Source organism: Phalacrocorax carbo, chromosome 1 (assembly GCF_963921805.1).
Source record: "Phalacrocorax carbo chromosome 1, bPhaCar2.1, whole genome shotgun sequence".
In the NCBI taxonomy this organism is placed as follows: domain Eukaryota; kingdom Metazoa; phylum Chordata; class Aves; order Suliformes; family Phalacrocoracidae; genus Phalacrocorax; species Phalacrocorax carbo.
Genome location: NC_087513.1, coordinates 60,172,707 through 60,196,729, shown reverse-complemented (window position 1 = coordinate 60,196,729; position 24,023 = coordinate 60,172,707). Strand labels below are relative to the sequence as shown.

At 45.1% G+C, this 24,023-nt stretch overlaps 1 protein-coding gene across 6 annotated transcripts in view; it reads left to right on the top strand.

Annotated features, from left to right (window-relative positions):
- Positions 1-24,023, top strand: part of ABTB3 (ankyrin repeat and BTB domain containing 3) — a 178,646-nt gene that overhangs the window by 95,253 nt on the left and 59,370 nt on the right. For 5 of the 6 annotated variants that reach the window (XM_064455787.1, XM_064455803.1, XM_064455807.1 and 2 more), the window contains 2 exons: positions 5,501-5,650; positions 20,701-20,905. In XM_064455787.1, the coding sequence (XP_064311857.1) occupies positions 5,501-5,650; positions 20,701-20,905 (355 nt within the window). Of the gene's footprint in view, positions 1-5,500; positions 5,651-17,900; positions 18,007-20,700; positions 20,906-24,023 lie in introns of those variants that run through there. The other variant, XM_064455806.1, reaches the window with a different exon arrangement.

Below are 24,023 nucleotides of genomic sequence, written 5' to 3'. Positions count from 1 at the left end.
AGATAAAGAGGGAGGTCAAAGATACTTTGAATTATTTCCTCCTCAAAGGAGGAGCTCTTAATTAAAGAAAAATAATAAGAGCAGCAAAACCTTCATGTTTCTATCCAGACTCCAACTTAAAATAGAGAAATCTGGCACTCTTTCCAAAGGAACAAATGGTAGTACTGAAATGTGTAAAAAATATTTCTAATATTTACAGCACTTATATTTCTAGTCAAAACAAACACATTTGTGTTGGGTTTCTGCTAGATGCCTCAGCACAGATAATTTGAATCACATTGTCCAGTGGGCATTTTTATTAATTTACTGCCATTGGAAATTTGTGCTGTTTACACAATGGGTTTTGAATACTAAAGGAGAGGGAGGAGGCAAACAATTTGAAGTGTGAGCGACATTAGGTATTGCAGACCCATGAATGTAAGCAGTGCAGACCTTTCCTTGCTTGCCTTGGTCTGTCACTTTTTGTGTGTGTGTATAATTTATATATATATATATAAAAATATATATATATAAATAAAACCTGAAGTCAGTGATACTTGAGATGTCATTTGGTCTTGGTGAATTTGCTGTATGCTCAAGCAGTAGCCTGATTAAATGTTTTCAAATTCCTTGAAAAACAAATAAAAGCTTCAGATATAGGAGGTGTATGGTACTGAAGTATGTTTACAATGGGTGAGAAGAGGAAGGCTGAAAAGGTAACTTGAGACCTGCAGTAACCAGAACTGCAAGTTTAAGTTCTGTGTGTCTCTCATTCTCTTTCTTCTGAGATGGACTTGCTGTTGAAAATGATGCTTTAGGTGGCAAAGCCGGTTTGGGACCAAACTGTGGAACGATTATGGATGCAACACAGCCTTGCCCAGAACTTTACTGCCCGTTACAATAATAAAACCCCTTGTTGTTTTATTATTTCCCACATTGTGTAGTCATTCATGGTTGTCTTATTTTTTGCTGTTTTGCCCTTTGATCTGCTGCTCCACGTTTCCAGTAGCTGTGCGGTGCCAAAGCAATACACGGTCCATGGAAAGCCAGCAGCCTTCTATGCCTGAGAGAAAGTGAAGTCCGACTGCCGGTCCTGGAGTATGGGCATCATAGGTGCCAGGACTTCAGCAATCAAATGTTTTGCAACAGCTGGTAGTAAGTGCAGAAATCTGTCTAAATAGAGCAGTGGAGGGGGCTTAGATTTTTTTAGTTATTCCTCTGTAGTTAGATGAGGTTTGGGCTACAAACCACACATTTCTCCTGCCCTGAAAGCCAAAGAGGTCATACAACCGCAGCTGCGTCCGGTGTTGGAGTTGCTTTTGGCTATCAGGTCCTTTAAGCAACAGGAACAAGTGCTAACGGGGCTGCTACCAGGGACTAAATTTGGGATGCTTGTGTGATGCATTCACATTTCTTCTGCCATGCCAGAAGGACAGCACAGGCAGCTCCATGGCAAGCTCAGAAATGAGTATGCAGGAATGTATGTATATTTGTGCCAAAATCAGGTACCCCTGGCTTTGGATGAGCTTGCATGGAGGTTTAAAAGGTTTAAAATAACTGCCTTTTTTTTTCTTTTTTAACAAGTTTGGGCATCCTCAACACATTTACACTTTTTGTGCAATACTACTTTGGTTTGAGATTTTTAAGTCCTCGGGGAGTGAGCTCTGGCTTGTGTGTAACCCGAGCCCAGAGAGCAGGAAAAATGCTCATTGTATTAATTGTACATTGGATTTTCCCTATTATGTTGGTTTTTCCCTAGAGATTTGGGAGGGGGAGCGTTAGGAGCTTGTCACCATGATTGTCTCTAGCATCCTGCGGATTTTAAAATGTATGCTCTGCATTTCTCTTCAGTTTTTCCTCTACAGACTTCAGGGTACCCTGATACCAAGGGCAAAGTGTATAAAGCAATTTTGGGTATGGCCCATTCTGGATATGTCTCCTTGCAGACCAGTCCTAGACAGATCCCTGCCCCACAGCAGGTACAGATGAGGGGAAGCACCAAAAGAGGTGGCAAAATCCAAATACACTTGAGCACTTCGTTTGTCTCGCCTTGCTCCAGTGGTTCACAGCAGTCACAGATGCAATGTACGGCTGCTGTACATTGCTGGGTGGCACAGAGTAGCCAGAGGCGTGCTGAGTGAGTCTGGCCCCGTATTCATCGGGCAACAACTGGCTGCTTAATTTCCACTCTAGTGAATCGGAGGGAAGAAGAGGAATAAAATAATGGGCAAAGAAGCGCACAGGGTTGAGTAGCCGCACAGAAAGGAAGGACATTGAACAGTGCTGGTCAAGGGAAAGACAGATACTGCCATTCATTTCTGAGGATACTGCACAGAAATCTTTGGTATGGAATGACAGATAGCATCAGCAGTGACAGCCAGAAAAGCAAGGGGGAAAAGTCCCTGTTTTCAGGCCATTGGAAACTTGAGGTCCTTACCTTTTTCTCAAGTTCAACACAGTACAACTGAAGACACCACTTAAAAAAACAAGCGTATAATACCGATTGGCAGAGAATTAAAATAAGGAAGTTGAACTGTAGCCAAACCAGTGAAAGCTGGTGGTGACTATTTAGATGTTCCTATTTATAAAAAAAGATATTTATAATCCCAAAGCTTTTACCTTTTCCCCCTCCCTTGATTTGGTGTGTTCTCTTCTTGCCAGGGAGCAATTCCCTGCCATAGTCTTTCATCAACGAGTTTGAGCTTTACATAAATGCTGATAAAACGAGAGTGGGTTTTTCTTCTAAAAAGCATTTTATTAATTTTTCTTTAATAATTTTGGGGGAAAACAGTTGAATCTAGAAAATTGGCAAGTTGCACACCGAGTCATAGAATTCCCTTTCCCCATACTGGCAAAAACCAGATCTGACCCAGCAAAATTATGAGAGTTTTAAACAATCTTCCATCATCCTACTGGTCACCCGCTGTGGTCAATTATAGTTTTGAAGCTGGCATATAAGTGTCATATGTTTGGCTATTGCATGTCTTTACCAATCTCCAACCTACCTAAAACTGTTTGGTGTGACATATCCTAAGTTTTTGAACAATGGCGCATTTTGCATTTCATTTGCATTTTTCATCCAAGAACCTAAGAATACACTCCCTTTGCTGAAGAACAGAGTAATTAATCATCAGGGCTGCTTCTAAGGAAAAGGCCTGGCAGTGGGAACGGAGCCATAGATAAAGTAGAGAATAAAATGTCTATATCCCACTGCTTTAATCACTTGGAGAATTATCTCCTGTACATATTATAATTTTAACCCATTTGAATCTTATTTGTAAAGGTATCTTAAAACAGTATTTTTTTTCCCCACACTTAAGGTGTGTTTTCAGTGAAGAAAATTTTTCTTGTTGGATATTAATTTTTTTTTAAAGATGGCATAAAGCTGTTTGTGCTCTCTTTCTTTTAGAAATCTGTTCTAGTATTAGATCAGTTACACATCTGTTTTCTGCGGGGAAGAGTCTTCCAATTTTGCCTTAATTTCTATCCATTAATATTATAAAGAATAATCTAAACGAATGAGAGAGATTTCCAAGAGAGAATACTTATTAAAATATGCAGGCAAGCCTGCATTTTAAATCCAGGTGTTGTACTTCTTGAGCTCTGTACATCCCCAGAATATAAATGTTGATCAGTGCACCAAGTGTTTATGCGAGTCAGCCACTGAGCGGTGGCAGGAGAATTTGGAGAGCTTGTTTGATAAGCTGTTGTTGCTTTTTATCCCTTACCTCTCTGCTTTTAATCCTTTTCTCCCTGTTGCTGTGTCAGACGTCCTGCTCCTTGTCTCCAGGGCACTTCCTTGTGAGTTGTGCTCCTCGCTCCTGATCTTCCACACATGCATATGATTTTATTGTGGCTCTTACAACCCCGGGACCAGAGCCAGGGCTAGGATTATGGCTACTCCTGCTCCTGTATCTCCAGCATTCAAACAGGCTATTACAGAATTTGTTCGGGTGTTGCTGTAGCTTGTAGAAGGTGATCCTGGTTTAGGTTACTGTCTTATGGCCATGGTGGAGAAGATCTTTGGTCCCGGTATTCCCAATGCATACCCCTGCTTTTTGTTTTGAACATGCTCACTGAACCTTTTAGACTAAACTGTTTGCAGGGAGGAGCTGGGTGTGGGGAGGGAATCCAAAGCAGTTTGGTGGGGCTTAACAAGGTGGCTGAGAAATGTCCCCCCTCAGATGTGTTATCTGGTCTTGCAGTGCTCCAAAGCAGTGATGTCTGTGTGGCTGTTTCATAACTGAAGTAAACAGGGGTTGAGGTAGACAGACATTCTGCCCAGGACCTCCAGTGTTATACCTATTGGCAGAATTATTGATCGGTAGAGTTAGATGTGATACATTTACTGAGCTGGGAAACTAAGTAAGTTCTTCCCCCTGAAGAAAAACACTAAATATGTACCTCGTCCTTAATGTATTTTGTAGCATCTGCTTGGCCCGTAAGGGCAGAACCCCTCCCCTGTGCTGAAAAGGAAGGAAAAGTAAAAGCTAATGGAAAAAATACATTTCCCACTCTGGCTTATTTTCAGAGGTAATTGTTGCATATCACACTATCTCAGATAAGATGAAATTCAGTCATCATAAAGAGGTACAATTCCACTGCCTCCAGTGGGTCTCCACCTGTGGGGTGCCCCAGTGGGATGGGGAAGGTGATGTTGTAGAGAACACGGCCATAGCTGGCTGCTTATAGACTACAGGAAGGGAGGAGAGCATGCTTTCTGAGCTGGACTTCCATGCATATATTACTCAAGGATGGTAATACAGCGTTTGCTCTTGTAAATAAGTTCAGTTTTTTAGCATGAGAGTGATTTTGATTAATAAATGGGTGCCCTCTATCTACTCCCGAGGGTTTAGATGTCATGGCATAAAGTGACTTTTGTGCCTGAATGAATGTGTATGTAAATTATTTCATGTCAGTAGCTTTACTTATGCCCTGCCCCACAAAAATTCACAGCTGTAAGGGCTTCTGCATAACGGGCTTTTGAAGTCAACAGTTCAATTGCCAGTAGTTGTATTTACAGAAGAAGTACAATAAGCCCATCAATGGCACTGCCAGCATCTTGATGCTGTCCATTAATTTGCAATTGTTGGTGGAATTCCCCTTACAGGAAAATCCTGTGTATGTATCATCTGTCTCATCTATAATTTTAAAGCATCTTTAAGAATTCTGTCACTGAGACACCATTTTCCAATAAATTTGTACGGGTTTGCAGTAGTTTCTAGGAGGCTTCTTTGGACCCCTGTTGGCCGCCTCCTTTGGCGGTTCTCCAGGATTTTCTGTAAGAATTATCCTTAAGTGACATCGTAAGTGACTTGAGGATATTCAGAAGAGTTAATGAGGGCCAATTCTGAGAGCATGAGTCATCTGTGACATTGAGTTATAGATATTGATTGTCTTTGAGCTCTGCACACATAGGCTGTGTCTTGGAAGGTCCCTAAAACGATGTGGTGGTGGCAGCAGAGTCATCCATACTGGCTGAAATGACATTGTATTTCTCTTTTCTTTTTATCCACTGTAGGTGTTCTCTGCCTGCCAGACAGCTTGAACCTTCACAAAGACCAGCAAAGGTCAAACAAGCCCGGAGAAGTGCAGATGTTCAGCCAGTCAGAGCTAAGGACCATCGAGCAGTCTCTACTTGCTACGCGTGTGGGGAGCATTGCTGAACTCAGTAAGTACAAGGCTGTTGATAATGTTTGGGTTTCTTTTCTTGAATAAAGCAAAGCAAATTGCTTTTCCAGGTTGTGCAGAGGAGAGATGAGGGGGCGCATGTAATGTTGAAGGAGGCGTTGGAACAGATCTAGCCACATTTATGCTCCATGGCCAGTTCAGAAGCTGAAGCCATGGGAGGAGAGAAGTCTTGTGAGGTGTCATAGTAATGCCTATGATTTGTTTGCATAAGCTGCTCTCATTTTTAAAGGTGAAACGTGCTTTATTTCATCTTCCCTATGTTGTGTTTGAGAGCACCTCACAGTTTGGCCAGACTTGCAAATGTCTGTCATGTTGGTGTACTGCCTCATTTCACTGGGATGCCTGTTTTGAGATGGGCAAGCGAAAAGCCGAAGGCTGCAGTAAGTAAGGGAAATACTGTCACAAATTTAAAGCAGAGCTGTTGGAGAGGGTCCTTCATCACCCTGCCTCTCCATCTCCAGTTCCAGCAGAGGAAAGCACCACAACTCAAACCTGCACCAGAGGAATTTGCACCTGGAAGATAAATAATTTGCTATTAATCAAAACGCTTTTTGGGAAATGTGAGAATCTATATCTGTCAAAATCTGAAAGCTTTGGTTTCAGCACAAATAAATTGTAGGAGGCAAATACCATGTGAATCCTCATGTGACATGTGGTATGTGACAGGCAGCACTGTATCTGTCCACCCCTCCAGTCCTGACCATGAATCAGGTTGTCACTGTCGGGTCCCAGGCTTTGGGAATGAAATTCCTGGTTGATCCAAACCTAGACCCACCATCAGTGAAGGAAGAGTTAGTATGTGAGTTATTACAGGAGCTTGACCCCTACAAATCGATGGGCCCTGACGCCATCCACCCGAGGGTGTTGAGAGAGCTGGCTGACGTCATTGTGAGGCCGCTCTCCATAATCTTTGAGAAGTCGTGGAGAATGGGTAGTGTCCCAGAGGACTGGAGGAAGGCAAATGTTACAAGAAGGGCTCGAGGGAGGGTCCGGGTAATTATAGGCCCATCAGCCTTACTTCAGTCCCTGGGAAAGTTATGGAACAAATCCTCCTGGGGGCCATCACAAGACAATTGAAGCACGTGATTGGGAAAAGCCAACATGGCTTCACTGAGGGCAGATCATGCTTGAAAAACCTGGTGGACTTACATGACCTGGGGGCTTGGTTGACATGGGGCAGGCGGTGGACGTTGTCTACCTGGACTTCTCCAAGGCTTTTGATACGGTTCCCCATGGCCTCCTCCTGAAGAAATTGATGTGTTATGGCCTAGACGAGTGGTCTGTGCAGTGGGTGGGGAACTGGCTGACAGGCCGCACCCAAAGGGTGGTAGTAAATAGCTCTTTTTCAAACTGGCAACCTGTCACTAGTGGAGTCCCCCAGGGATTGATACTGGGCCCAATGTTATTTGACACCTTCATAAGTGATCTGGATAATGGGATCAAGTGTAGCCTGATGGAGTTGGCGGATGACTCCAAATCAAGTGGGGAAGTAGATATTCCAGATGAGAGAGCTGCTCTGCAGGAAGATCTGGATAGGCTGGAAGAGTGGGCTAACAAGAACCGTATGAAGTTCAATAAGGACAAGTGTAAGGTCTTGCACCTTGGAGAACATAATCCGGGAGTGCAGCACAGACTGGGATCCACCTGGCTGGAGAGCAGCTCTGTGGAAAGGGACCTGGGGGTCCTAGTGGACAGGAAGCTCAACATGAGCGAACAGTGTGCTGCTGCAGCCAAGAAGGCCAACAGGATGCTGGGTTGCATCAAAAAGGGCATCACCAGCAGAGAGAAGGAAGTCATCATCCCACTCTACTCAGCGCTTGTCAGGCCACACCTGGAGTACTGTGTACGGTTCTGGTCCTCACTATACAGAAAAGATGTGGAGAGGCTGGAAGGGGTCCAGAGAAGGGCCACCAAGATGATCAAGGGACTGGGAAGCCTGCCATATGAGGATAGGCTGGGAGAACTGGGTTTGTTCAGCCTTGAGAAAAGGAGACTTAGAGGGGATCTCATCACCATGTACCAGTACTTAAGGGGTAGCTACAAAGAAGATGGAGACTCTCTTTTTACAAGGAGTCACATGAAGAAGACAAGGGGGAATGGACACAAGTTGCTCTTCGGGAGATTCTGATTGGACATGAGAGGGAAATTTTTCACAGTGAGAACAGTCAACCGTTGCAATAATCTCCTCAGGGAAGTGGTTGACTCCACCACATTGAACACCTTTAAGACTCAGCTGGACAGGGTGCTGGGCCATCTTGTCTAGACTGTGCTCTTCCTAGAAAGGTTGGACTAGATGATCCCTGAGGTCCCTTCCAACCTAGGATTCTGTGATTCTGTGACATGGATATAAAGTTACCAGAAGTGCCTTTTCTAAAATCTTTTTTTTGTAATTAAGAGAGCTCTTCCAATCACATGTTTATGGTATAGTTAGAGGTATGAAGCTATGGGTGGGAAAACAGAAACGGTAGGACAAAAACCATTTTTTTTCCTGAGGTCTGTCAGAAATACTGTCAAGTATTTTATTTCCTGAGGTCTGTTACGAAATTTTGGGGAGAAATTGAAAAGACTCAAATCTGTGAGGATTCATGCATCCCAGCTTACTGTTTTTCTTATTACTGAATTCTGGATTGTAAAGAACATGCATAGGGATCTCATGTTAATTTTTTCTGGCTTTCTCTGTACAACACTAGTCTCCTCTGTAGCTCCATCTTATCATCAGGGCTTAGTTTAAGTGCTGTTCATGAGCCATGTGGATGCACCATGGATGTTTGTCTGCAAGCCACAAAACGAATTTCTGTTTTCATCTTGCTAATTTTCCTTTGCACTGGTGAAACATCAACAAGCCAAGAGCACTTACATGTCTTAGCGTGGAATCAGGTGTTTGGTGTTATTCAAATTAAGTCATTTATGCTTATTTATTTCACGCGCATGAAACAACAGTACGGTCTGTGTGCCAACTAAATTATGCATGATACAGCTCTCTTAAAGTACATATGGTTGTGTTTTAATAAATAAGTAATCTGTGGATATTTCAGGGTCTTTTTTTCATTCTGGATTTTTTTTAACCTCTGTACACAATCCAAAAAGCCAGACTCCCTAATTACACACACCTCCCCTTTTTAAAATTTGACTTCCAGAAATCTATCATCTCTAAGTAGTCCTACCTCAGATTCAAATGCTTGGTTGATAGGGTTTCCTCTCTATATGTCTGTTGACTGCAAACACAGGCAAAACACTCTTCAGGGTGGCCAACTCAAAAAAAGAGTGCATCAGTGGGAGTTAGATGCAGCTGTCAGAGAGAGGTTGGCACCTCCAGTGTGCTGATAGCCCTCCAGAAAGCCCTCTGGACAACTGTTGAGGGTGCCTCCCCAGCTGCTGCAAGCAGCTGCATGTCGGGGAAGAAGAAGTAGGAGGGGAGTGGTAATTGGCAAAGCTTGCAAGGCTTGATGCTCAGTTGGGTAGAAATCTTTGCTGTGGAGCAGTGCCGGTGCAGACTTCAAAACTGAATTGTGAAATGTGGAGGGAGGTGTGGTGTGCTGGTGGGCAGAACCCTGTGGATTTTGGGGAAAATTCTAAATTGGAAGGAAAAGGGAGGGGTGGGGGTACAAGGAGGTTTGCTTTTTGTTCAGTGCTTTTTTATCTGTCTCTGGCATCAGCAGAGGCTGTGACCTGGAGGTTACAGCAAAGCTTCTGCCACAGAGGGAGGCTGAACCGCAGTGTAGGGGCAGAAACACTGAGCAGTGGGGAGAAGCCAGGGAGGAACACCTGGGGATCAGGATGTGTTGGTTGAGAGGGAGTAGGTGAAGGAGGATTTATCGTTGCCTTGGTGGTGTGAGGGGGATGGAGAGCTTTAGAAGTGGTGGTGTGGGAGAGGGAAGAGGATATGGAGGAAGCGGGATACGAGGGAAAGCTTAGGTGCGTAAAAGTCCCTGCTTTTATGGAGATGAATAAAGGTGGTGGGGGAGACTCTTGGATAGGAAGGAATTAAGAGGATAGCACTTGTGAAGGGAGGGGGAGGAATCGGTAGCCAGGAGTGGGTGGCAAGGACAAAAACTTGACCATCAGAGCGGGCAGTCCCCAGGTGTGTTTCCGCAATGTCCCACAGCTTGCAATATACCAAGAGCCAGGACTTAATTTCTGTGTTCTTCATGAGAGCACAAAAGAGAAGGGCAAAGAGGGGTCTTGCAATAAAGTAATTTAATTTTCTCTCAGAGGAAAAAAAAGAGCAATTCTAATTGAATGAGATTTCCTATAGTTTATCAACATTAATAATTAAAGTATTGCAAGTATGCAGAATAACTAGAATTAATGGATGCCCGCTTGAGGAGGAAAGGCTGCTTCTGCTCTCTGTTCTGCTCAACATCCTTGCATGGTGTGACATGGCCGGCTGCTGAGCTGCTAGAGGCTTTGAGATGGGAAATCAAATCTGTCCCATGGAGGACAACAGCTGGCAGATGGTTCCCATTTGCTTCCCAGTGCCTGTATTTAAGCTCAAATCTTCTTAGTTTCTTCATGGTCTTTGTGTCTGTCCCAGGTGAAAAACAGATTCACAAGGTGAAAAGCCTTGTGTCTTGTGGTACTTTCACCTTTCCCTACATGTAATGCCCTCATTCGTCTGTTCCCTTCGTTTGTTCACAAATGCTGCCAGAGCATTTGGGTGAGCTGAGCCTCCCTAGAGGGTGAAAATAGTAAGAGGAAATTGGGGAAAGGGGGTAACATGGACATGACCATAGCGGGAGTGCAGCACCCTGTGGGAATGCTGCAGAAGAGGAGGTCAGCCTGGGCTGCCATTGAGGGGTCCTTGTGACTGGGCAAGTGCAACTGGACTTGTGGAAGCTGCTCCAGTCCCTCACCAAATGCTGCTTACCTGGCATTTCTGCTCTCCTCTCCTGGGCTTAGCAGGCAGTGGGCACTGGTCTTTGCTGGGATGGCCCTGCCCTGCCTGGCAGCAGCAGGGCAAAGTAGTGCCACTGGCCCTGGGGTGTTCTTCCGGAGCAGGAAGAAGAGGTGGCGTTGCTGACTTAAGGGAAGAATCAAGGGGGAAATCAAAGCAAGGTTTTGTCTCCAGGACTTAGGAGGAGAATGTAAATAGAGACCTAATTCTGCAACGCAATTACAGCAGTAATGCGTGATTCCAAGGAAAAGGCTTGAAAAAATTAATGTGAAACCTTATTCATTAAACCATAATGAACATGGCACAAAGTTAAGGAAAAACAATAAATTTGGCCTATGTTGGCATTTAGTATTCAGGAATTGTAATTGCCTGCTACAGTGTGTTTTAAAATAATGTAATTTCATTTGAAATGCTTATTATATAGAGAATATTGGGAAGAACTGAAGCACAGAAAAAAATAATAGGATCTTAAACAGTAGCCTGACAGTATTTCACTGTTTAATCTTAGAGAAAATATTTCACAAGACTTTTTTGGGGTTGTTTTGAGTTTTTTTCCTGTATTTCCAGACCAGACCTAGAGGAGAAGGGGAATAGATCTGTTTCTTGGGGATTTTTTTGCCTTCCCCCCCCCCCCCCCCCGAAAGTTTCGGGAATTCTAGGTTTGTAGTTCTTTTTTTATTTCTTCCCCTCCAGACAGAGAAAAACAAGTAGACTGAACATAAAAAGAGAGGAATATTAAGGACAACTGTTGAGAGATCCCATGATACTGCATTTTGACCTTTGAATATTTTTCTGAACTTCTTTATATGCATGTTTGCAAACCACAATGTTTATGTTATATTTAACTGCATAACACTCCAATACACCTATTCATCACCCATCTAAAAATACCACTGTCTGTGAGACCAGATGCAGAAGGGATGAGGCTCACAACTGCAAGTTGTTGGTGTTTTGCTGGTTGAAGGAGGACCTTCTTTCTCTTGCATGTGCACATAGGTTGGTGACAAGGAAGAGCAGAGCCTTAGGGTGTGCTGTGCACCAGTCCTGGCACCAAGAAATATTCCTCTCTCACTGCCTTGAGGTGAAGACTGTAATGTGTTAGTGTACAGCTGAGCTGGGACAACCACCCCATGTTAAGGCATGTTAAGGTTGCAGAAGGGTTGTGTATCTCAGGCTGCACAGAGGGATAAACTGTGTATTAGGTAGGATGTCATCCAAACCATGTCTTCAGGTTAGAGCAGAAAACTGGGGCTTGCTTTGAGTCCAAAGATGGCCAGTCCATTATGGCTTTCCTGGGTGAGGAGTTGGCCACACGGTCTTGTGTGAGCCATGGTGCCCAGTGGTGGTGGTATTGCTGTGAGTGTTAACCACAAGTCGGTGTTTTATTTTAAACTAGGATAATCTGAAGATGCAGATGTGACTTAACACTGCTGATCTCTGAGGCTTTTAACCTTTGAACAGTGTTTAACTTAGAGCAGCTCCCAGATGTGATGTTCAGGCCAATATTTCCTCCACGTCACCGCTTGGGTTTCAGCAAGGTTTTCCTTTTTGCCATTGGAAAAATGCCGCCCTTCCTCATCATCCTCTGTTTGCCTCTGCAGTGCTGAATATATGTATTTCCAAAATAACAGCCTCCCAGCATATCTTGGCACACTTTTAGGGATGAAAGGAAGGGTTACTGCTCAAGTGTGAGTAGGAATGTGATTGCACATACCAATACTGTTTTTCATTTCTCCTTGCAGCCCCAGCTGAGGAGATGATGAAAGTCGGCATTCCCTCCCTTGCCTTTTCATCTAGTCTCAATCCTCTGCAACCAACAGGAGGGAGCACTGCAGGAGCCATACAAATTGATTCATGTCATGTAATAAGAGGTTAAACCTAGGCTTAGAAGCAAATGCCAGGGTAAAGGGGCTTGCTGGAAGGTGGCATCTGAAGGAGGGCTGTTGTAAGTGCATTTGTCAGATATTTTTCTCAGACTAAGCAGCACTGTAGATAAAGGCCAAAGCTTATTCCCTGTGAACGGTTTGGTTCATGCAGTGCAGTGCTGAGCTAAGCGGAGGTACTGGCCAAAATCTGCAATTCAGATGGTAGCGCTCACTTCAGTGTAGGGTTTGGCCAGAGACTGGCAGCTTGTGTAGGCACTCTGCAGATGTGCGGATACTTTCCCTAGTTTTTGAGGGCCCTCCACTGGGTTATTGTGCAAGGTCTCTACGTCTTTGCTCTCCCACCACATTCTGAGCCTCTTGTTTGCGGTTCTTCCTCACTGTGACCCACATGTCATCCGCTCTGTGTGTAAAAGCTCAAAAGAGAAGTTGTTGAGTTGCCCCTTCACTCCCCAGCAGAGAACACAAGACAGATTAATGCAGTGGTTAAATGCTAGGTAGTTTCTTGTCTCCATTAAGTGCTAGCTGGTTGCAGGCTCCCCTAGCTGCTCCTTTGTTTTCCTTACAGCCCGCTACCCAGTGACGGACCTGAGCCTTCCATTTGCCGTCTGCATCTGTGCACAGGAAAGGTTATGGGTTACTTAACAGCCCCAAACTCGCTCATGTTTTTCTTTCGTTGCACCTGAGATGCCATTATCATAAACCATAAAGCAATACATTTATTTATCAGTGGAAATGAAGCAGGAGTGAGGGTAATTTGAAAATACTAGTCTACACCTGCGAAGGCCTTTCACTGCCTTGCTGTCCCAGGAGGGGGACTTTATCTTGTGTTACAGAGGCTGAACAGAGGCAGTTATCACTTGCCTAGGTTGCAGTCTGCTGTCAGTGCTCCTTTGGGGGTTTTCCCCATGGGGTGAGACACGGCCTCCTTTGCCTTCCTGGGGGCCGAACCAGGGTCTGTCCCTTTGCAGGTGGTTTTGTTCCTCCAGGGCTTCTACCTCTTGCATTTAAGCCTACTGAGGTTTAATGGTTAGAGGCAAAAGGCATCACCTTGTTGGTTTGGGATGCTGGAGCCCCAATCCTCCACCGCCCTTCCCTGACACACCAGTGTATCAGCTCAGGACTCCCCTTCATACATCACCCTTGAGGTGTAGACTCCTATTCACCCCGAACTCCTGTGCATCACAGCACGCTTGGGGTTAAAACAGCATCTTCCTTTCCTTAGGTTTGCAGTCGTCCATCCCTGCTGTGCAGAGCACAGACAATCAATCAGGCCAGGGTGAGCACTCTTCAGCTGGCCTGCAGAGCCATGGGGGGGCCCTTAAGTTCAGAGTTTGAGGACAGGGGTCTATATCAGGCCAAAGAAAATCCAGGAACAGTGGTCCATATGGCAGTGGTGGTCTGCAGAGGGAAGGCACTGCCTTAGGTCGGCAGAGGAATAGCTCATCCGAGTCAAAGCTTGTTTCGTTTGGAGCTGACGTGGTTTAAGGGGAATCAAACACAAACATCATGCTTGCCACATTGGATTGGAGATTTTGAAGGTGATAGTGTTGTTATAATAGGTATGTGAACTTGAGAAGGTTTAATTATTATTGTGGCTTTTTTATGGGATATTTGCAATCCCTAATTTCTTAGTCTTCAAAGGCTTTGCCACACACTAAATTGCACACAAAAACATCTCTGTAATATAAGTTTCTTGTGATGGTGGAATAAGTGGAGATAAAAGGTTAAACAATCTGTGGGAGGCCGTAGGGAAGCCACTGTCAGGAAACAGGCTGCTTGTATCCTGGTCCTGTCTTTTGGCACTGAATTCAGAGTTTGGGACCACAGCCTCCTACGTTTGCTCTTCTGTGGGAGAGATGAGTGCCTGTTAGGAGAAGAAAAGGTTGACTGGGTTAGCAAATTCACATAGGGCCATGATGTGGGCAAGCTGAGATGGCAGAGATGGGGAGGTTTCTGCACGGTGAGCTCAATGGTGAATCCATTGCATGTGGGATGCTCCACTGACTGTGGGTTATGGCACCCCAAGTGCACCCGCTGCCTGAGGCAGCTGGCTCTTGAATCTGGAGTATACTGTGTGCCAAGAATAGCATAGCTTTATGTTTGAAGGTATTTTGTGCTAAGAGCATGTCACAGTGAAATACATACTAAACACTTTTTCTAGCGTGCACCCACCCTAGCTCTCTGCACACTCCTTTCCTGGTATAGATGGGTCATCTTGAGTTAATGATAAAGGCCTCTAGTAAATCATTTGAGGAAAGGTTTCGCTCAAGCATTTTTGCTCAGCGGACTTTTGAAACATAGAGATTGATGCAACACCAGAGGCAGAGCAAACATGGAGGAACAGCGCAGCTGAAATCAAGAGTGTAGGGATGGCTCAGGCAGCTGACTGAGCGGATGGCTAGAGGCGGTCTGCTGTGGTACAGGAGACACAGTTCAAACGCTTGTATTCACCCACATTCATGCACTTACAGACATACACAGAGGTGAGCTGTGTCAATACATCACTTCAGTGCAGAAACCAGAGGCAACAGGGAGGGAGAAAGCGAGAGAGACTTAGCTACAGTATGGTAAGGATGCAGGATGGCCATGGCTACCAGGTAGCAGCCTGATTGAATAGAACTTGGTTTATCATCAGCATTATAATTCATGTTTTCAATACAGTCTCCCCAGAGGTGGTCCTGAGCAAAAGCTATAGATCTGAGACTTTTATACTGAAGTGTGAAATGAATCCAGGTCAAGAGAGTGAGTTGTGCACCTGGCTCGTGTGCTTGTAAGGGGGCAAACTTTGGAAGCTACTAGCTATGCCGTGGAAGTTGGCATCTGGAGCACAGCTCCCTGGCTAACACTGCTCCTGTTGATGGTCTGGGTGGGACACATGGGACGTTAGGGCTCTGAAGGATAGACGTGACTTCAGTCTGTGGCTCTGGCCCACTTGTGCAGGAGAAAATGTTCATCCAGGTAGCAAAGCGAAGTGGCAACACTGCTGCTGTCAACATGCCCCACTGCTGGGCATGATTCCCAAGAGCAGGCTACACACATTGGAGCTGTGAACAGCTGGAGGGATGGTCAGACTGTCATTATCAAGCTGTTTGGTGCTGCCTGCAGGATGCTGTCATGCTGGAAACATGGCCTGCTGCTGCTTCACACAGTGCCGTAATGGGGCAGCACGTAGGAAGAGGGCTGCTGTGATAACAGATCCTCCCTCCCCTGTGTTTTGAAGGAAAGACACAGGCCAAAGAACTGTGTGGCTTGTTGTCAGTGTGCAAAGATACCACCATTAAGTTGTTCTTGAGGTTTTAGGACATGTTTTTTGGAACAAGAAAAACTTCAGGTTGGTGTCATAGGGAGTGGCCGTGTAAGGATTGGTCCAGCGTCATTCACCTCTGGGTCATGGTTGTGTAAACACACACCCAGCTGAATGTTTTAGGCTGTGGCAGTTTATCCTGCTAAAAGCAGCAAGCCTGCTCCTAGGTGGTCGTGTTTGCAAGATCAGGTCCATCATGACGGACCATAAAATCCCTCAGAAACCTTCTGAGAAGTGGGAGTTGGGCATCTATTGTTTTCTCTTTCTTCTTCCTCTTTTTGCTATTCTACTTATTTTCCCCCCTCCTCTGTTACCAAATTCTAAATGGATGTGTTATTTTTTTAAACTTTGGGCTCTAAAATAATAAAAGCAGTGATAATAGTTTTCACCAAAGGCAAACACAGTAAAAAAATGCTTAGCTGGTCACTGTGGAGAGGGCTCGAGCTGTCCAGTTGAGTGCTGTATGTTGTTGAATATACCACCGCTGTACAGACTGGCACAGCTTAACTTTCCCTGTCACATCACATCTTTGCCTTGAAGTCAGTGAAGCTGTTCCTTAAATATTTAGTATTGCCTTAAACCAGGCTCGTGTCACAACATGCACATTACATAATATTTCAATCTTTAAATCGAATGTATGTGGACCTCGCGTTCATAAACCATGCTGAACTGACAGCAGCAACGATGGGCAAGTCCTGCTTTAGTCATGGAAAGGATGAAATGCTGGTAGCTACAGCAGCAGCTCTCCACACAGTGCGGTGTTGTGATGGTTTCGTGGGTCCTTTGCTAGCCAGCGTGCAAGGCATAGCATTTCTCCTCTGGGCTGACAGCCTCCAGAGTGGAGCCGTGTTTCCAGAGCTCTTCCCCATCCCAATCCAGGGCTGCAAGGCAGTGCTGGCTTGGGGCTTGCCACCACCTTTGCTACCCTCTGGGAGCTTGCCTTCCAGTTCTGCCTTCCCAGATTCAGCAACAAAAAATATCCTCAAATATCCACCCACCTCGCTGTTTTTTTTTCTTTTTTTCTTCTTCCCCCTTGTGTCTACCCCTCACAACATGATGTCTCCCTGGCTTGGCCACTAGAGCGGTTTGTGCGTTGGCTCATTTGTCTTGCGTTGCATAAATTGTGGAGGTGTTTATTCAGTTTAAATTAAAAACAAAATAAAATTGGCAAGGTTTTTTGCCAGGCAGATTGGCTGGCCAGCCTGCTCCTCAGATGGGTTGCAGGCAGTGGTATACGGGCAAGAATGAGCGCAGGGATGGACTGCAAGGCAGGGATTGCTGCTGAGCCCCTTGTGTTGTGATGCCTCAGCCCTTGGGAGCTGCGTCCCTGCAGTTACAAGATCAGCTGAACTGATGGGATTTTAATTTTTTTTGTTTGGTGCAAATTATGCACTTGGGAATTTATTGGCCTTCCAGATGCACTCAGTTGATATATCTGAGACATGTTTTCAGGGCCAAAAAAGATGCAGAACAGCCAGCAATGCAGCGAGCAGGTAATATCACCTTGCAGACCATTGCTGTAGCTAAACACAGCTCTGAGGAGCAGAGGTGGCTAAAACAAAGTGAGGAAGGGAGTTTCCCTCTCTATGCTTGGCCACAAATTCAAGGTTACCCTTGGTGTTCAGATGTACTGTGGCTTTTACAGCTGGTAAGGAGAGCATATATACATTGAGTTTCCCAGATGAGACTTGAGTTAGCTGACTGCTGAAGACCAGACCAGTGAGTCCCATCATGGAGCTGATTTCACATCCATGGGCTTTGGAGTGCTCTGGCCAGGATCAAAGAGAATTTCAACTTTTTGTATATTCTTTGGAAGAAAATGGAGAAGCAAAAGCTTATTAGCAAGGAAGAATAGAAGCAGCAAAACATGGTAGGGATTGAAACAACACACCTGCATCTTGAATCAGATCTTACGCTGTGCTACATTTTATGGCGTGTGCATAAGTATGCACACACCATGCAGTGTGTGAGTGTGCCTGTCGGCTCCCTCCTCCCTTGTCAGCCCTGATCATGGTGCACAGATATGCTGAGCCACAGTCTCTGCCCTGAAGAATTTGCACTGTAACTGGATGCAGCTGGAGGAGGAAAAGGGCACCAGGGCATGCAGTGACTTGTCCGAGGTTATGCTGCAGAATGAAACAAAGAGCAGAGATTCCTGTCCTGCCTCCAGTGCTCTGCGTTTTGGCTACCAAGATCATAATGCAGCTTTTTATGCTGACTTACTCTCCTCTGTGAAGCTTGATGCTTTATAGGTACTGATTATTTAAGCCTTGAGTTGTCTTTGATAGAAGAATGTTATAGTAATTGTTAATATAGAAATTGTTTGAAATGTAACCAGAGATAACATAACAAAGGCAAAAGCAAGATCTAAGCCAATCAATTCTTGGTATAATGTCATTAAATGAGGTTTAAACATTAAAAACATTAATTCAGCTTTAATGGCATGAATTGGTTTGGGCTTCTTAAGAAACAGTTGAGGAAATGCAGAATAAAACTGTGAACTCCTGGTCAAATTGAAACAGATGGGAGCTTTGCCGTTGATTTCAGCAAGCCTTAAGTTCCTTCAGCCTTGCGTCAGCAGCAGTACTCAGCCTTGCCTACCTCATTCTTGCTTCTGCTTTCCCTCCTTACTCACCATGCAGCTTCCTCTGGTGCTGGACGTGTCATTGAAATTGCATCGCTCCAGTGCTCGGGGCGGGATGGGGATGAAGTAATGCTGCTGCCTGAATCTGGGCCTAAATTGCATCCTGATTTTTATTCATTGTTTGGTACAGAAGTGAGAAGCATGCTCAGGTGCCTGCTGTCTCAATCCACTGAAATAACACTAGCCATGTGCTTAACTTTAACCGCATGCTTTAGTGCTGTAGTGGCTTGGGTCTGAAAAGGCTGAATTTAGTGCAACTCATTTTTCTCTGCTTTTGCTATTATTGTTAAAGCTAAATGTTGCAGCCACCACTTCTACACATTTTTCTTGCCTTTTGGAGAAAAAGAGCGGAGTTTACTTTCGCTATCAGCAACGTTGCTAGCAGTTAAATTGGCCCATGCTAGGCTTGGCAGGGCATGTCTGCTGTGACAGAGTGGGCTGAGTGAAAGGGGGTCCCAAACTTCCCTGATGCTTCTAGTTGCCTGCAGACAATTTTGTGCAGGCCTGGGGAGTCATCTCAGAGGCACATCGATTTCTGCTGTGGACCTGAATCCTGCAGGCTTTCCGCATGCACAGCTTCTCTCAGAAATTATGAGCATGCAGGGCTGCAAGATTGGTCCTATCATGACAATTTCCTGGCAGAGGGAAAAGACAGAAACTATTTTAAAATGAAAGCTTTGAATCAGAGGAATATTGCAGAGTACAGCAAAAAATTGTGTCAAAACCCTGAAATCATGGACTCGGCAGTTTTCTCATGCCAGTGGTTTTCTTCTCTTCATGGTTTTAAGGCTATGTTTTTTGAGAACTGGGCTGAGCATTTTTCAGTGAGATGTTTCTGTTCTCCCTGGTGCACATTATCGCAGGAGCAGCAGCATCATTTTGTGTGCGAGTCAGGCTGGAGAGAGGTGATGTGTTCACAGGGGTGGGGCTTTGCGAAAAAACCTGTAGCTCTGCCTTGCACACAGTCAAAATAGTTCTCCTTTAGGTTTGCCCAGGAGTTCATTATTCAGCCTTCCCCCCACCCACCCTGCCCAGATTTGGTTTTATGCTCCTACCTTGGTGTACATTTTCAACTTTTCCTTCCAAGTTTCAGTGCTCAGTCGTTTGGGAAAAGCAAATAAGAGGAAGCGTGTGATGACTTCTTAACACTGGAAAATTATGTCTTCTTTTCCCCATCACTCACTTTTGTGTGGCTTAAGAATGACCCAAAGGGCTCTTGCTCAGATTTTCATTTAAAACAAACTATCTGATTTGATCTGAGATCATTATTTTCCCCCAAAGCACTCTGAGTGATTTGAACATGTGAAAACAGGCAGTTTATAACCACAACTGTTTCCCTGCCTTTGACAGGGTGGTCACTAGTCAACAAAAGTGAAATTCACTGCCTTGGAGGGAGATGCTTTGGTTAGTTACAATCAGTACAGTCAGTGCTGAGAGACTCACTCACTGCTGCTTGCCTCTATATTTGCCTGCTAATCTGGCTTGCTGGGTTTGTTGATCATGGTCTGTATATTGTGGCTGGTTTCCTATACCCACCCTGCAGGGAAGCGCCCAGAACCACACTGGCACAGGGGACATGGCAAACCTCTTTCTCTTGAGCCATTTTCTGTGCTCTGGAGACCTGAGGGGCTGGGTGAGCCTACTTCACAAGTTCTGCTCTTCTGCTAACATGAAGTTTTAGAGGCCCAGCCTGGGCTTACAATTTGTAATTTTGGTTGCACATTTCTGATGCTGTCTTTTAGCATTTTTTCCCTCTTTTTCTTCATCCATGTGTTCCTTCGCATGCTCCTGCAGTGCTCTGTGCATTATCTGACTGCCTCCTTCCTTGTTGCAAGGGGCTGTGTTTCCCTTGCTGCTCTCTACGCAGGAGTACCCTGCTTTTGGTGCCACTCTGTATTGTCACCATTGGTCATTTTTGGGACTATGGAGTTTTGGCAGCCTCCAGGGACTTGTGTGTAGGTAGCTGTGACCCCAGCCCCAGCATACTGGCTCTTCTGGCAGTGCTGAGATGGGCCAGCCTCATGCTGCTGACACACTTATTTGCAGAAACCCATTTCCCCAAGGCCTTAGGGAGCTTGCCTGCAGCCCAGGTATGTCATGCCACACTGCGTAATCCACTAGGCAGAGTTCAACCTGGCGATGAGCAGTGCACAGGATCCTGTACTACCCTTTACTATTTGCATATGTGAGGTTAAATGGAAGGGAAAACCAACCTGGCGTGCCTTTTGGCTTTAAAACTGTGGGGGAGAGGAAGACAAAAAACCTGGCATTCACCCAGCTTTTGATTATTTTTTTTTTCCAGGCGACCTGGTGTCTCGAGCAATGCACCACCTCCAGCCCCTCAATGCCAAGCAGCATGGGAATGGGACACCGATGCACCAGAAGCAGGGATCACTCTACTGGGAGCCAGAGGCTCTGTACACCCTCTGCTACTTCATGCACTGTCCGCAGATGGAGTGGGAAAACCCCAATGTGGAGCCGTCAAAAGTCACACTGCAGACTGAGAGGTAAGAGCCACTGCACGGTGCTTAATGTCATGGCGAAGACATTTCATTAATAAATCAACCTGGCTGGCTAATTGCTAATTATAGCTTGCGCGTGAGAGGCTGTGGAGCAGTCTGGTTTGGTTTAGGATCACCTCTTTGAAATCAGTTTCTCTTGCTGAAGTGCTGCGTGGTTGACCCAATATATATCAAAAGTGACACCCAGTGGCTACATACAGCAAATTGGTTCCAGATGTGCACTTGGGAGAGATTTCCTTTTCCTTTCGTTGTTGCTCAGCTATTCTGTGTTTTGGAAAAAGAAAATGAGAACTTCTATTTCTGGCCTAGCAGGTTCGGCTTTAAATGTGTTTTTTCTATGCGTTAATAGGGCTTGACAGCTGCGATTGGGGAAGTGGAAAATGAATAGAGTAGTGTGTGGAAAGGGGAGGTTGTTAAAGATGCTGGGCTCCAGCCCTGCCAAGTACCCGGGTGCAGGAGTAACATCAGGGCTGCCCTCGCCGGGGATGTGGCAGGTTCCAGCTGTGCTGCTGTTGTCCCCATTCCGGGGATGGCCAGGGCAGGAGAGGCATGCCTGAGGCCCTGTCCTGACTCAGGGTGTGCCGCAAGGTGGGAAGGAGACACCACTGAAGCCAGTGATGGGGTTACCAAATGCTGGCAGGCAGGCAGGGTGCCCAGCACAGGGCAGCTCTGCACCCAGACGCTGCAGAAAACAACCACGACAGCTTGCTGGCCAAGAAAATAAAGCCATCTCCTGTCAAAAGCCCAGCAAACCTTCTAGTAAAACAAACTTACGCTTGTGTGCTGAGGCACGCTGTGCTGCTTCCTTGCTGTGCTTCTCACCAGCCCGAAACCAGGCTTCCCCAATACGGAGACGAGAGGAGAGGCTGGTGCTTCAAAAGTGCTGGGTATTCATTTTCAGGATGGATATTATGGTGGTGCAAATGCAAGCTGCTTTTTCAAGCTGGGCTCCATATTTACATCCTGATGTATATATCGCTCTGCATGTGTGAGCCAAACTCTCATCTGCACGTATGCCCCGAGAGCCACACAGATGGGGTTTCGTTATTGTTTCAGTATGAGGTCTGCATCTCAAAAGCAGCATTTGAGAATCTCATCATATGTGTAATCGAAAATGGCATACAATATGATACCTTCACTGAAATACTTTCATATCAATTCACAGAAAAGCATACAAGATGAAACTCTGGCATTAATGATGTTACTGGGAATTTTGCCATTTGCCTTTGGATGGCATTTTGTTTCTTTTCAAGTTTGAGTCGCTCTGTGAGCATGTTTGTCGCTTTTTGCTCTATTGTTTTCAAAGTATGAAAAAAACCAGAAGGGAAATGACAAGGATCCAGAATTTTCTCATTTTTCTAAATTATTTTTAATCTCATCATTCGTCATCCAGCCTTGTTATTTCAGAAGGCCGAACTCATGTCCAAGAGTGGTTAGTATGCACTAACCAATATAGTAACCAATATAACCAATATAATATATGTAGTAACCAATATAATATATATATATACACACTACTATATACTATATATAGTATATAGTATATACTATATACTATATAGTATATACTATATACTACTATATATACTACTATATAATATAGTAACCAATATAATATAACCAATATAATAACCAATATAAATAACCAAAATTTGAATACATCCTCACCTGATCTGTAGTCCCCATCTGTGGGAGTAATGCCGCTGGAACCAGTAGGAATGTAAAGGTGAATAATGCTGAGGCTCTGGTTTTCTAAGATTTTTGCAGACTTCCCTGTAGAAGGTAAAAAGGGCAGGAATGTTTGAAAAATCACTTTTAGCATTTGCTTTAATAGGTTCTCCTTTCTCTGAGGTCACCTTAATACATGTTCTCTTCATTAGAGCACTTGAAATACTGATTATTTAAAGTGATTGTTGTTCTTTGCTTCATTTTGAATACTCTGGCAAGAAGTCTTCCTTTGGCAGACCAGTCTAACAACTGCGGCGTGCGGTTAGGGCCAGAGCAAGTACTCGGTGTTATTGCCAAGAGCTTGTGGTCACTTTTGGAAGGAGCAGATGCTCCTCCTGTTGCCTAATCAAACATGCATAAGTACTTGGTGCTGGAGTGGGAGCGACACAGGGTTAAGCATGAACCTGGATATTTCCATGGTGGTGTGCTCTGGAGCTCATCAGCCGGATGTAACCATCTGTGCTGCCCAGAGAGGAGATCGGTGAAGCTGACATCTCTTTAGTGCTCTGAGCACCCTTCCTACCTATTTCTCATACTTTTTTTTTCTTTTTTTGAATGTAAGCATGCTTTGTGGTCCATGAGTTATTTCTGGTGGTTTTGGTTTCCGTGATGGGATCTTGTGCGTTGCAGGGGAGTGGGTTTGTTAAACATGACATTTTAATATGCAGAATATTTGAAAGCTTTGTGCCATATCTATGTGCTGTATTCCCTCTCTTCTCCAGCTGCGGCAGTTGCTTTTATGTTGGAAGAAGCCCAGAAGGAAGCAAGGAGGTCCAGGCATCTTTCCCCGTCCTTGGCCTCCCTGTGTCCCTGCTGGTGCAGAGAAGCCAGGACTGTGTGGATCTGGCTGTAGGCAGTGTTTCCATGAAACAGGGGTTGTCCTTGGCTCACATGAAGCCAGCTTGGCTACCCTCTTGGCCCCCTCCTCCCTGACTGTGTGTGCCTAAGGTGGAGAGGGTTGTGGGATGTGGCCAGAGAGCTTCCCCGGCACTTGCAAGGCTCAGTGGCCTCATGAGAGACGCTCCTGTCCTTCCCACCCATCTCCAGCCCACCTGGATTTCAGCTCTGAACCAGCTTGAATGAGGGAGCTGCAAAGGCTCTGTGTGTCCTTCCATGGAGGCTGGATGTGGGAAGGAAGCCTGTACGGTGGCAGTCCTGCCTGGCTTAGCACGTTCTAGCACGGAAAGCAGTACCTCCCTCAAAGTCTTGGGGGACGTGTAAAATGGGATGTTTACCTTTGAATAAATCCAGCGCTTTGTTTCTAGGGAGTGTTTTCTAGGGAGCGTTTCTCTGTGTTTTCTATTCATGGAGGTAAAGAAATGAGAACGCAGTGTGTCTTCAATAGTGTTTTTCTTTACGTAAAATAAAAGGGGAA